This window comes from Sarcophilus harrisii, chromosome 1 (genome assembly GCF_902635505.1).
Source record: "Sarcophilus harrisii chromosome 1, mSarHar1.11, whole genome shotgun sequence".
Classification (NCBI taxonomy): Eukaryota; Metazoa; Chordata; class Mammalia; order Dasyuromorphia; family Dasyuridae; genus Sarcophilus; species Sarcophilus harrisii.
This window is the reverse complement of record NC_045426.1, coordinates 171,800,505-171,814,815: the sequence shown is the minus strand read 5'-3', so window position 1 is coordinate 171,814,815 and position 14,311 is coordinate 171,800,505. Positions and strand designations below refer to the sequence as shown.

The following is a 14,311-nucleotide window of genomic DNA, read 5'->3' as shown; positions in this document are numbered from 1 at the left end:
CCATGTTAATAACCAAATTAAAAAACCATATGATATCCTCAATAAGAAAAGCATTTTGATAAAATCCAACATCCATTCCCCATTAAAACATTGAGATATAGGAAAAAATGGACTTTCCTTAAAATAATTCAGCATCTATTTAAAACCATCAGTCATAATGTAAGGAGACAAACTGCAACCATTCCTAATAAGATCTGAGGAAAAAGGTTCCCACTATCACCGTTTAATATTTAATATTGTATTGAAACGCTAGCTATAGCAATAAGAGCTGAGAAAGAATTAAAGGAAGAATAGGAAATGAGGAAGCCAAATTACACCCTTTTGCCATGACATGATGGTATATTAGAGAACCCGAGTTTCTGCAAAAGATTGAAATAATCCACAACTTTTAAAAGTTGTTGGTTAAAAAAAACCACATAAGCCTTTCTTTATATATCACAAAAAATCCAACAGCGAGTTAAAAGAGAAATTCCATTTAAAGTAATACTGATAATATAAAATATTTAGGAATCATCGCCAAGGGGAAATTCAGAAACTTTATGAGCAAAATTAAGACCACTTTTCACACAAATTAAGTCTGATCTAACCAATTGAAAAATATTAAATGCCTTGGATAGGGCGAAAAATAATAAAGATGACAAATAAAAACTAATCTATTTATTTATATACCAATCAGACCAAAAAACTATTTTAATGACCTAGAAAAAAAACAAAGTTCATATAAAACAAAAGGTCAAGAATTTCAAGGAATTAATGAAAAAATCAAAATGATGGTGGCTTATTGACTAAAATTATATTATAGAAATTAAAAACTATTTAAATTTAAGGAATAGATTAGTTGATCAGTGGAATAGATTAGGTTCGGGATAAAAAGTCAACAAATATAGAACCTAGTTTTGGAAAACCCAAAGATCCCAGTTTTTGGGATAAGAACTTACTGTTTGATAAAAATTGCTGGGAAAATTGGAAACTAATAGGAGAAACTAGGGCTTGACCATTTAACGGACCAAGATAAGGTCAAAATGGGTTCATGACCTAGGCATAAAGAATGAAATTATTAATAAATTAGGGAGGAAATAGGATATTTATTCAGACCTGTAAGGGGAAGGTCTTTATGACAAAAGAACTGAGATCATTACTGATCACAAAATAGAAAATTTGATTATATAAACTGAAAAGTTTTGCAAAAACAAAACTAATGCAGACAAGATTAGAAGGGAAGAATAAACTGGGAAAAATTTTACAGTCAGTTTTCATAAAGGCCCATTTAAATATATAGAGAATTAACTCTAATTTATAAAAAATCCCAAATTCTCCAATTGAAAATGGTCAAAGGATAAACAGACAATTCTCAGATGAAGAAATTGAAACTATTTCATATATGAAAAGATGCCCAAGTCATTAGTAACGGGAGAAATGCAAATTAAGACAACTCTAAGATACCAAAACCGTCGATTCTAAGATGACAGGAAAAATAATGATGATTGTTGAGGGGATGGGGAAAACTGGGACATTGATTCATTGTTGGTGGATTTGGAACGAATCCAACCATTTTGAGAGAATTTGATCTATGAAAAAGTTATCAAACGTATACCCTTTGATCCAGCAGTGTTACTACTGGATTATATCCCAAAGAGATTATAAAGAAGGGAAAGGGACCATTGCACGAATGTTTGTGGCAGCCCTTTTGTAGTGGGAAACTGAAACTGAATGGATGTCCATAGTTGGAGAATGGCTGAATAAATTGTGGTATATGAAAATTATGGAATATTACTGTTCCAAGAAAACCAACAGGATGATTTCGAAAGGCCGGAGAGTTTCTTACACTGATAAATACAGGACCGAGATCATTTATACTTACAAAATATGATGATGACCAGTTCTGATGGATCAGGCCATCCTCAAACAGATCAACCAAACCATTTCTAATGGAGGTAATGAACTGAATTAGTATACCCAGAAAAGAACCTGGGAGATGACTAAAAACCATTAATTGAATTCCCAATCCCTATAGTTATGCACACCTGCATTTTGATTTCCTTCACAAGCAATTGTACAATAATTCAGAGTCTGATTCTTTTGTACAGCAAAATAATGTTTTGGTCAGGTATACTTTTTGTATCTGTTATATTTTAATATATTTAACATCTACTTATCCTGCCATTTAGGGAGGTGGGGGTAAGAGGTGAAAATTGGAAAAGAGGTTTGGCAAATTGTTAATGCTGTAAAGTTACCCTGATATATCCTTAAATTAAAGCAAAAAAAAAAAAAAAAAAAAAAAAAAAAGGAAAAAAAAATAAATAAATAAAAAAAAAGGCAAGAAAAATAAAGTGAAAAAAGTATATTTCAATTTGCATTGAGTTCATCAATTTTTTTCTCCAGAGGTAACATTTTCCAACATGAGTCCTTTGGAATTGTCTTGGATGATTGCATTGATCAGAGTTATTAAGGCTTTCACAGTTGATCACCATTATAATACTGCTGTTACTGAGTATAATGCTCTCCTGGTTCTGTTCCCTTCATTCTGCATCAGTTCATATAAACAATCAAACCTAATGAATTTCAAGAGTAATTAGCAAAATTGGAGTAATGATGGCAGAAGTAGCAGGAAAATAGTACAATGAGTTTTCCCCTGCTTCCACTCTAAAACCCCCAAAAAATCTAGAAAATGCATGCATTTGAATTCTAGCAGGACAATTCCAAAAGAAATCTCAAAGAAAAGTCAGAGTGAATTATTTTCCAGTTTAGGTCAGCAGAGGGAGTCAGAAAGAAGTCTCTGGTGCCTGGGAAGGGGGTCTGGCCAGGAATACAACTCAGAGTACTTCAGCATCCAAGGAGAGATTATCAACTAGGGTATGAGGAGGTCTCAAACTCATATTGGAGTGCCTCCACCAGGAGAGCTGCAAACTGTCAGTTTATTTGCTTACTATCCAGTTCTAAGTCACAGACTCTGGGTGGACTGAGAAGGGTTCTTATGCCTGTTCCTCTCTATACCCCTACTGTGCTCTAGGAAAAAAGTAGATTCTGAAGAAAGTAGCAGCAATATAATTCAGCTTCCAGGATCAGAGTGAGGTTCTAGTGTCTAGCCCAGTCTGAAGCCTGCAGAACAATAACAAGGACAGGAATCCCAGAGCAAAGAAAAACATGCAGGGTTTTCCAGTTGACTGATGGGGGCAATGTTCAAGAGCAGTCTATTGTTACTTAGATCCAAACACAGATCACGAATTTGTAAAACCCAGGCAATCAGACTTTGCCTTGGGTGGGATAACTTTGGGATTACTGAAAGCTTGCAGATCCCCAGCCTGAGCTGTTCCTGAGATCCTGAAACAACATAACAACCAAAATCCCACAAGAAAATAGCAATGGGACCAGTCAAGATATTTATAACAATAGTGCATAGGGTCTGAACCTAACATCAGGTCAAAAGTTGGGAAGCAGGATAGAAGAATGAATATACAGAAGAAGAATCCTACAAAGCAAACATTCTAGATTCTAGAACACTGACAGGAAAAGCCTAGAAGAAAAACATATCTTGGGCACAAATTCAACTAGAATTCTTGGAATAGATGAATCAAGAGCTTGACAAAACTGTTTAGTCAATGAAATGATAGTAGTAGAGGAAAAATTTGGAAAAGAAATAAAAAAACATGGGAGAAAGAATTGGAAATCAGCAGCTTGGTACAAGAAGTAGAAAACTCTACTCAGTATCAAACTGCCTATAAATAAGAAATAAGAAACCAATGATTCTGAGCCAACAAGAAATATTAAAACAAAGTAAAAAAAACTGAAAAATTAGAAGAAAATTCAAGATATCTCAAAGCAAAAATAACTGTGCTGGAAAACAGATCAAGGAAAAAAATATCTGAAAACTATTGGATATCTGACAGCCATGATCAACAAAAGGTGAGACATCATATTTCAAGAAACTTTAAAGCCATTCAGAACTTGTGGAACTAAAAGGCAAAGGAATAAACAGAAAGAATCCACTAATCATGTCCTAAGAGAAACTCCCAAATAAAACTCACAGGAATGTTGTAACCAAAACTAGAATATCCCAACGTAAAAAGACCAAAAGTAGAAAGAATTAAGATACTAAGGAGCCACAATCAGAACACCAATGATTTGGCAGCTACCACCACAAAGGAGTGGAGGGCTTGAAATTCCATATTCCAGAAGACAAAAGAAATAGATTCAGAGCCAAGAATAATTCACCCAGAAAAAAGGAAAGATAAAAACTATAGGGGGAAAAATGTACCCTTAATGAAGTAGAGGATTTCCAAGCATTTTTAATAAAAAGACCAGAGCTACATAGAAACTCTAAAATTCAAGCACAGGAATTTAGAGAAATATAAAGAGGTAAACATGATAAACAATGATAAAGGATACATTGCTCACATTCTAAAATGGGGATATGATCCAAGGGTACCCTTCAGACATCATCTTTATCAAGGGTCACATGGTAAATCTAAATTAGACAGATGTGGGAGTGGTACTGATATGTATTGAGGATCTTAAGACTTTCTAGAGTTTGGAGGGGGGAGAAAAGGGAAGAAAAGTTAGGGGAAATTGCCTTGTATAATAAGAGTTTCCAAGTAGTTATCTATATAAACAAAAAGGAGGGGTGTGAGGAAATGACACTCGAACCTCACCCTGAACTGGTCAAGGAAGAAAACAATACAGATACACAGAGTTGGGTATAAGAATATATTTCATGTAAGAGAGAAATAGAAGGGAAAGGGGAGAAAGAAAGAAGAGAGAATTAAAAGGAGAGTAGTTTAAGGGGGAATTAGTTTTAAAGAAAACAAATTCTAAGTATGTATGAAAATATAACTCTTTTTGAATAACAAAGAATGGGAATCTGAGGAGATGCCTGTAAATTGAGGAATGGCTAAACAAATCATGACAAAGATATATAATAGAAAACTATTTTGCTATAAGAAATAATGAATGGGATACTTTTTAAAAACTTGGAAAGATATATAAATATATATGTATATACATATAGGTGTGTGTATATATACACAAATACACACAGAGAGATGCTGAATAAACAGAAGCAGGATAACAATATAAAGACAATATATTAATCACAAACAACTTTAAAAGAATTAGGTATTCTTATCAACCCCAATTCCAGAAATAATGATGAACATTGTGAAGACTGCGTATTTTAAAATCAGCCGGAGTCAGGAATTCAGGTTAGGGGAAAATCATCAGTCTTTATTCTCAGTGAAGAAAGATCGGAGGTGGAAGAGAATAGGCAATAGCAATGTGTGTAGCTGAGTCAAGAAGCTAGCTAGACTAGCAGCCACACGACCAGCAGCTAGGAGTATGGAATCCAGGTTCAATCTCTCCCAGCTTCTCTTCCTGTCTCTCTGTCTCCACCCAACAAAATCGTCATTTCCTATACAACACATCAGGACTTGCACAGAGAGTGGGCAGGGACCATTCTTTATCCAATCATGTATATTAATAGAGTATAGCCCAATTACTATTTAGCCTCACACTTGGGACCTCAGTGCATCAACTCAAACCTCAGCCCATTACAGAGCATATTATTTACTTCCTGATAAAGAGGACTCAATATAGAGTAAGATAAAATTTTTAATATGTTTTGCTTGATTATATATATTACATGTTATAGTGGTCTTATTATTATTTCATTCTCATTTGGGGTGGGAGAGAGAGTAGATTTTTGTTGAGAAAATATATATATATACATATACATATATATATATATATATATATATATATATATATATATATTTAAAAGAGTAGCCAAAAAAGTTAAGAATGTTTTAGCATACTACAAAAACCTTGAATTATAGTCCAACAATCTGAAGTCTGTAAATCTGATGAGCAAATCCAGAAGTGATTGTCAAATTAAAGCATTTGTAACTAAAAAGAAAAGAAATTTTCTCACCTTTAAGGTGCTAGAGTTATTTGGTCTTCATCACTAATACTAAGAGGGAACTGTTGGGTCTAGTAGACAAGGCAGTATGGAGGTTTGAGTGATGGCATGTGGAGTTGGTGTTCTGAGAAAATTCACTCTCTCTGGAGAACAGACTATCATATTTCTGTTACCTTCAGTTTCTCTGAATAAACAGGGTCCAACTATGTTGAGATTTGGTGTGCACATACACCACACACCCACATACCCCACATACTAGCTGCAACACAGATTATCCTATGACTATTCCTTGTATTTTTTTCAATCCATTCACTACAGCACTATTAAATAATTAATTATTTGAAACAGTTGGAATCATTATGCTCAAGGAAAAAGTCAGCAAGATAATAAATAATTTTAATGCTTCAGTGCCTTTGAAATTCAAAAACAATTCTAAGTATCTAATAAGCTAGGAAAGGTGGCTTAGTATTGTGAATGAAGAAAGACTAGCTTCAAAAACAATGTCTGATTCCATCTGCGGAATCCCTAGCAATTCATCTAACCTCTCATTGTTTCAAGTAACACTCTACAATTAGAAATTACAGATATACCAACAGATGACATTTCCACATGGTAACTGTCAATATCAGATCTGAATCAAAAAGAGAAAAAAGTATGCCATAGAACAGCCATCTGGAAACCAGGTACTTTTTGTCAGATTCACAAATTATACTTAATCCCCAATGGGGAAAAGTATATCCTATCACTTTAAAAAGTTTTTATTTAGCCAAACTTCTCTTCTCTAGCTCATCTATTTTTCATGAAGTATTCTTGCCATAAATTGCCTCTGGAGGAATGAATATATTCATTCAATAGCATGGTAGAGTAGAGAGTTCACTGGACATATAGTCAGGAAAACCTGGATTCATATAATGACTCAGATACTTACTAGCTGGGTAATCTTAGGCAAGCCACTTTAAAGTTCTCAACCTCAGTTTCTTCATTTATAAAATGATAGCAACAGTCTTGATGGTCTCTAAGGTTCTTTCTGCCTATAGACCTATGGTCCCAAAACTGCAACCATTCCCAATAATATCAGGAGTGAAACAAGGTTGCCCACTATCACCGTTACTATTTAATATTGTATTAGAAATGCTAGCTATGGCAATAAGAGCTGAGAAAGATATCAAAGGAATAAGAATAGGCAATGAGGAAACCAAATTATCATTCTTTGCTGATGATATGATGGTATACTTAGAGAACCCCAGAGATTCTACTAAAAAGTTATTAGAAATAATCCACAATTTTAGCAAAGTTGCTGGTTATAAAATAAACCCACATAAGTCATCAGCATTCTTATATATCACTAACAAAATCCAACAGTCAGAGTTACAAAGAGAAATCCCATTTAAAGTAACTACTGATAGTATAAAATATTTAGGAATCTATCTGCCAAGGGAAAATCAGAAACTTTATGAGCAAAACTACAAAACACTTTCCACACAAATTAAGTCTGATCTAACTAACTGGAAAAATATTAAATGCTCTTGGATTGGGTGAGCAAATATAATAAAGATGACAATACTACCTAAACTAATCTATTTATTTAGTGCTATACCAATCAGACTTCCCAAAAACTATTTTGATGACCTAGAAAAAATAACAACAAAATTCATATGGAAAAACAAAAGGTCAAGAATTTCAAGGGAATTAATGAAAAAAAAATCAAATGAAGGTGGCCTAGCTGTACCAGATCTAAAATTATATTATAAGGCAGCGGTTACTAAAACTATCTGGTATTGGCTAAGAAATAGACTAGTTGATCAATGGAATAGGTTAGGTTCAAAGGACAAAACAGCCAATAACCTTAATTATCTAGTGTTTGACAAACCCAAAGACCCCAGTTTTTAGGATAAGAATGCATTATTTGACAAAAATTGCTGGGAAAATTGGAAATTAGTATGGCAGAAACTAGGCATTGACCCACACTTAACACCGTACACCAAGATAAGGTAAAAATGGGTTCATGATCTAGGCATAAAGAATGAGATCATAAATAAATTGAAAGAGCATAGGATAGTTTACCTCTCAGATCTGTGGAAGAGGAAGGAATTTATGACCAAAGAAGAACTAGAGACCACTATTGACTACAAAATTGAAAATTTTGATTATATCAAATTGAAAAGTTTTTGTACAAACAAAACTAATGCAGGCAAGATTAGAAGGGAAACAATAAACTGGGAAAACATTTTTACAGTCAAAGGTTCTGATAAAGGACTCATTTCCAAAATATATAGAGAATTGACTCTAATTTATAAGAAATCAAGCCATTCTCCAATTGATAAATGGTCAAAGGATATGAACAGACAATTTTCAGATGATGAAATTAAAACTATTACTACTCATGTGAAAGAGTGTTCCAAATCACTATTGATCAGAGAAATGCAAATTAAGACAACTCAGATACCACCATACACCTGTCAGATTGGCCAGAATGACAGGGAAAGATAATGCAGAATGTTGGAGGGGATGTGGGAAAACAGGGACACTGATACATTGCTGGTAGAATTGTGAATACATCCAGCCATTCTTGAGAGCAATTTGGAACTATGCCCAAAAAGTTATCAAACTGTGCATACCCTTTGATCCAGCAGTGTCTCTACTGGGCTTATACCCTAAAGAGATACTAAAAAAGGGAAAGGGACCTGTATGTGCCAAAATGTTTGTGGCAGCCCTGTTTGTAGTGGACAGAAGCTGGAAAATGAATGGATGCCCATCAATTGGAAAATGGTTGAGTAAATTGTGGTATATGAATGTTACGGAATATTATTGTTCTGTAAGAAATGACCAGTAGGACGAATACAGAGAGGATTGGTGAGACTTACGTGAACTGATGCTGAGCGAAATGAGCAGAACCAGGAAATCATTATATATCTCAACAGCGATACTGTATGAGGATGTATTCTGATGGAAGTGGATTTCTTCAACAAAGACAAGATCTAACTTAATTTCAATTGATCAAGGATGGACAGAAGCAGCTACACCCAAAGAAAGAACACTAGGAAATGAATGTAAACTGCTTGCATTTTTGTTCTTCTTCCCAGGTTATTTATACCTTCTAAATCCAATTCTCCCTGAGCAACAAGAAAACTGTTCGGTTCTGCACACATATATTGTATCCAAGATCTACTGTAATCTATTTAACATGTATAGGACTGCTTGCCATTTTGGGGAGAGGGTGGAGGGAGGGAGGGGAAAAATTGGAACAGAACTGAGTGCAAGGGATAATGTTTTAAAAAATTACCCTGGCATGGGTTCTGTCAATAAAAAAGTTATTTAATTAAAAAAAAATAAACCTATGGTCCCAAGACTTACTTTGGAATATTCAATTCATTACTGTAATAGTATTCTCTCTACTATACTTCAGGCAGGATGGATTAGGATACATCCATGTTTTCTCTCTCTATGCAATCCTCATCTCTTTCCTGTCATAAATCCTCTTAATATTTTGTGGATTCAAGTACAATTAGGTGGTGCAGTAGATAGAGCACTAGGTGTGGAAACCCAAGTTTAAATTCAGCCTTAGACACTTATTAGCCGGGCAATTCATCTCACCATGTTTGCTTCAGTTTCCTCATCTTAAAAATATGTGGGAGAAAGAAATGACAAAATATTTCTATATCTTTGCCAAGAAAATCCCAAATAGAGTCATGAAGAGCCAAATACAACTGGATACTAATAATGGGTGCAAATGCTATATCAGTCTGTCTTTCTTCTCTTGGTACCTGACCAGTCCCTCTTCTATTCTACTTATGATATACTTACAGGATGGTTAATTGGCACAGTGGGTAAAGTGCCAGGCTTGGAGTCAGGACAACCTGAATTCAAATCTAACCTCAGACACTTACTAGCTGTGTCACCTTCCATAAGTCACTTACCTCTGATTTTAGGTTTTCTCATTTTAAAATGGGAATAATAATAGCATCTGCCTCCTTGGGTCTTTGTGAGAAGCAAATGAGATTATAATTGAAAAGCACTTAGCACAGTGCTTGGTACATAACAAGTGAGCATTATATAAATGCTATTATTATTATTATTAACACACATGTTCTTCTTATCTGTTATACCACTTCTTGGGAAAAGATCATTGTTAGTAATAAACTGCAGCCTACTTATGCCTACCATGTGTCTTTCCATTGCTTTTTTTTTTGGAATTTTAACATTTTAGTTCATGTAATTCAAGATTAGTGACCATATAGCTTCAAATACTAATCTGTGCCTCAACTTTAAAGTAAAAATTAAAAAAAAACTTGTGAAATTCAGAATGTATGAGAGAGAGCAATAATCTTTTTTGACTGAGGCAACTGGGTTTAAGTGACTTGCCCAGAGTTACAGAGTTAAGAAGTGTTGTGTCTGAAATCACATTTGAACTCAGATCCTCCTGAACGCAGGACTGATGCTCTATGTATTGCACCTCTAGATGCCCCAGAAGAATAATTCTTAAAAAGACTTTAGCAGTCATTATATTTGTTGCTATTCAGTCATTTTCAATCATGTCTGATTCATGGTGACCCCATTTGGGGTTTTCTTGGCAAAGTTTTACACTCTCTTCCAAAGTTTTCAAAGTCCAGCATCAGGACAAAAATCAAGATGACCATCGATGGTCAGGATGTAGCAGATGACTTTGGTGTCTTTGATGTCTGATCAAGCTCCAAGTGCTCTACAACCACTACCTCAACCACTTTCATGGCCATTGGAACAAAGTGTTCTCATCTGCCCATTTCAACACAGAAAATCTTCCTGTTCTTGGAGTAGACATCCCCCAATAGAGAGAGGGGTTTGAATCTGTAAGCTATCTTGACCTGATTTGGATCATCTGCCAAGACAGCTTTTCATAACATACAGAGTAAAGCGATGTCATCAACACTGTCGTTTGGCACACTATTTCTCTAACAATAAAACCTAAGATACATAAAGAGACTGTGCATCCCAAAATGGGGGAGGGGGAATAGGACACATATCCTAAGCAGGGGTCCTCAAACTTTTTAAATAGGGGACCAGTTCACTGTCCTTCAGACTGTTGGAGGGCCAGACTATAATAAAAACAAAAACTTTGTTTTGTGGGCCTTTAAATAAATAAACTTCATAACCCTGGGTGAGGGGGATAATCATCCTCAGCTGCCACATCTGGCCCATGGGCCATAGTTTAAGGACCCCTGTACAATGGCTGCTAGGGAGAAAGGTAACAGAGTCATTCTATATGATATAGACAGGTAAAGAAGCTAAAAGAAAACTCATTAGAGGATAAAATAATTAGATGATGAGACAGTTATGTAAGGCAACCCAAAACCCAACTGCAGAGACTCAAATATAATGACTCACTGAATAGAATGTAATGAAGTAAGTGTCGCTAGCAAGATCTTCCTAATCTTTCTATGATTTTTCTATGGGGGAAATGCAGCAGCCCTGGCTCATGCTTCTGTAATAAGTTTGTACTGAGAAAATACTGCATTACCTTAGTTACACTATTCATGCCTAGCTCTGCTTTCACCATCACCTTTGAAAATGGAGTCTCTAGCACACCCTGCTAATTGGCAGTGAGAGGGGAAAAGCTTTCTCAAGCACTCATAAATCTGGAATAACCTGGGCAGCTGTGTGCTCGTGCTGGTTGCTGGAGCATAAAAGATGGGTCTCTTGTGGTTCCTAAAGGATTATGTTGCCATTAGTATGCCATTTGGATGAAGAGACCATCATTTCACACAAGAGTCTATTTCCTACCTCAAGTTAAGTAAGAATGGGATGGTATAATTCAACCTCATCTTGCTTAGTCTGTCCAGCAGACTTAATTAACAATCTACATGGAGGAGCTTTGCTTCAGCATTATTTGCTAACAGGTCTTTCTTAAATAGCAGCTAAAGGAATTTAGATATTATTATTCCAATGACATATGGCAGCCCAAAGGCTTGAACCCCCAAACACGGTAGAATGGGATGAACACAAAAAATGTGGGATCTCATCTCAGTAGTGCTGCTAGCCAGTATTAAGTTCTTAGTCAAGGAACTCTCTGGAGGACTCTCTGGATCTCAATTTGTTCAGTTGTAAAATAAGGTGATTGGACTCAGTGGATGATCTTTCATATTCTTTCTGGTTTTTAGAAGTCAGTAGTGAGATTCTATGCTATTTCTCTGCTTTAAAGTTTTTTTTTTCTTTTCCTTTTCATGAATCAGTTCAATCATTTTTCAGTTGTGCCAGACTCTTTGTGATATCATTTGAGGTTTTCTTGGCAAATATATCGGTTTTTCCTTTCCTTCTCCAGCTCATTTTACAGATGAGGAAAGTAAGGCACACAGGGGGAAGTGATTTGCCCAGGGTCACACTGCTAGTAAGTGTCTGAGGCCAGATTTGAATTCAGGTTTCCTGATTTCAGGCCTGCACCATCTAGTTGCCCTACAATGTCTGATAATCCTTAATGAATATTAACATTAATTAAATGAGCTGAATTCACATGTAGATTGGGGTTTCCTGATTCCAGGTCTGCACCATTTAGTTGCCCTACAAATATCTGATAATCTTTAATGAATATTAACATTAATTAAATGAGCTGAATTCACATGTAGACCAGTATCTTTCTTTAAAGTTTTCTAGTCTTGAGTCACTAGTTTAATATGTCCTGGAGTGACTATAAAAAATAATATTAAATTGGATCACTCCCAAGGAAGTGGACCCTCCTAATTACATGATCCTAGAAGAGAAAAGCATCACAAATTAACTGAATAAATCCAGGTAAGTAAATAAGGAATAATCTTATTTTCTCTAATAAACTTTAATTCTGAACTAGAAGGATAATCCAAACTGTCACAGAAAATGAATGTGGATCAAGGGACAGTCCTGTTTTAGAATCTTTTGAAAATCTTTTAATTTTTTAATCTTTTAAATTTCTTTTAATATCTTTAATCATTTAAAATACATGTTTTATATCACAGTAATATTTTTGGTGAACTGAGAAGAGGGAAACAAGTTTGGATGTAGTATAAGAACACTCATTAATTTGATCTGAGAAAAGTGGGGGCTTTCTTTCCTAATTTTTGAAAGGAAAAATGTGGTGTAAGGGAAAGAACAACATGTTCAAAATCAGGAGGCTAGATTTCTAGTCCTTCCTCTTGCCATTTAATGGCAGTGTGACTTTAGGTAAATCACATCATTTCTCTTATCTATAAAAGAAGGCTGGTTTTCGGGTTCTTTTAGTTTCTAATTTATGCTATGTAAAGACAGAGTAGGTCACAATATGTATTATTTCTCTGCCACTTACTTGAAAACATGAAAAAAGCTCACCATATTCCAAAAAACTGTTGTTTAAATCATTTTAGATAAAGAAATAGGTGAACAAGTAAACCATAAATATTATTGTTCTATAAGAAATGATCAGCAGGATGAATACAGAGAGGCTTGGAGAGACTTACATGAACTGAAGCTAAGTGAAATGAGCAGAACCAAGAGATCATCCATTATACACTTCAACAACAATAATATATGATGATCAATTCTGATGGACATGGCTCTCTTCAACAACAAGAGGATCCAAATAAATTCCAATTGATCAGTAATGAACAGAACCTGCTACACCCAGAGAAAGAACACTGGGAAATGAGTATGAACCACAACATAGCATTTACACTCTTTCTGTTATTGTTTATTTGAATTTTTCCACAGGCCTAAAAACTTCAAACACTGAAGATTTCCTTTTTGTATTTTGCTTAGAATCCCTAGATACTTAGCAATAAAATTCAATTCCTAGAATTCTTAAAGCAGACAACAACCAACAAAATGAACCCAAGTCCCCAATTACCTGCCAGAACATATATATATATATATATATATATATATATATACTGTATTTAACATATACTTTATCATATTTAACATGGATGGGACTACTTGCCATCTAGGGAAAGGGGTGGAGGTAAAGAGGCGAAAAGTTGAAATAGAAGTTTTTGTAAGGGTCAGTGTTAAAAAATCACCATGCATATGTTTTGTATATAAAATAAAAATGTAATATTAAAAAAAACCATAAAAATACCTGTGAGTGCTTTGAGACCCAGTGACGGAGAACATTCAGTACTCGATTGGTGGCTGTTCTGCGTATTATGAACTCTTTATCGCAGGTTCGCTCACTGTTGTTAAATCCTTTGGAGGAAAAATTACATTGTAGTTAAAGCCAATCCACTGAATCTTGGAAAAGGTCATTTATTTTAAGACACAGTTTGAATGAAACTCACAAATGACACCTACTGCTATACAAGTACTGGGACCTTCCAGCCACTGTTAATTCTACTTACCTATTATATTCACAGTTTTGCTCAGTTGCAGGTGCAGTGAAATGAATGCCTCTCACACTTTGTTAATACCATTAATTACATGTAA

The 14,311-nt window shown here is 34.9% G+C and overlaps 1 protein-coding gene across 5 annotated transcripts in view; it reads right to left on the bottom strand.

Moving 5' to 3' along the window:
- RASGRF2 (Ras protein specific guanine nucleotide releasing factor 2) overlaps positions 1-14,311 on the bottom strand; it is a 310,740-nt gene that overhangs the window by 73,941 nt on the left and 222,488 nt on the right. For all 5 annotated transcript variants that reach the window (XM_012541399.2, XM_003759876.2, XM_031967027.1 and 2 more), the window contains one exon: positions 13,968-14,074. In XM_012541399.2, coding sequence (XP_012396853.2) covers positions 13,968-14,074 — 107 coding nt within the window. The remainder of the gene's footprint in view (positions 1-13,967; positions 14,075-14,311) is intronic.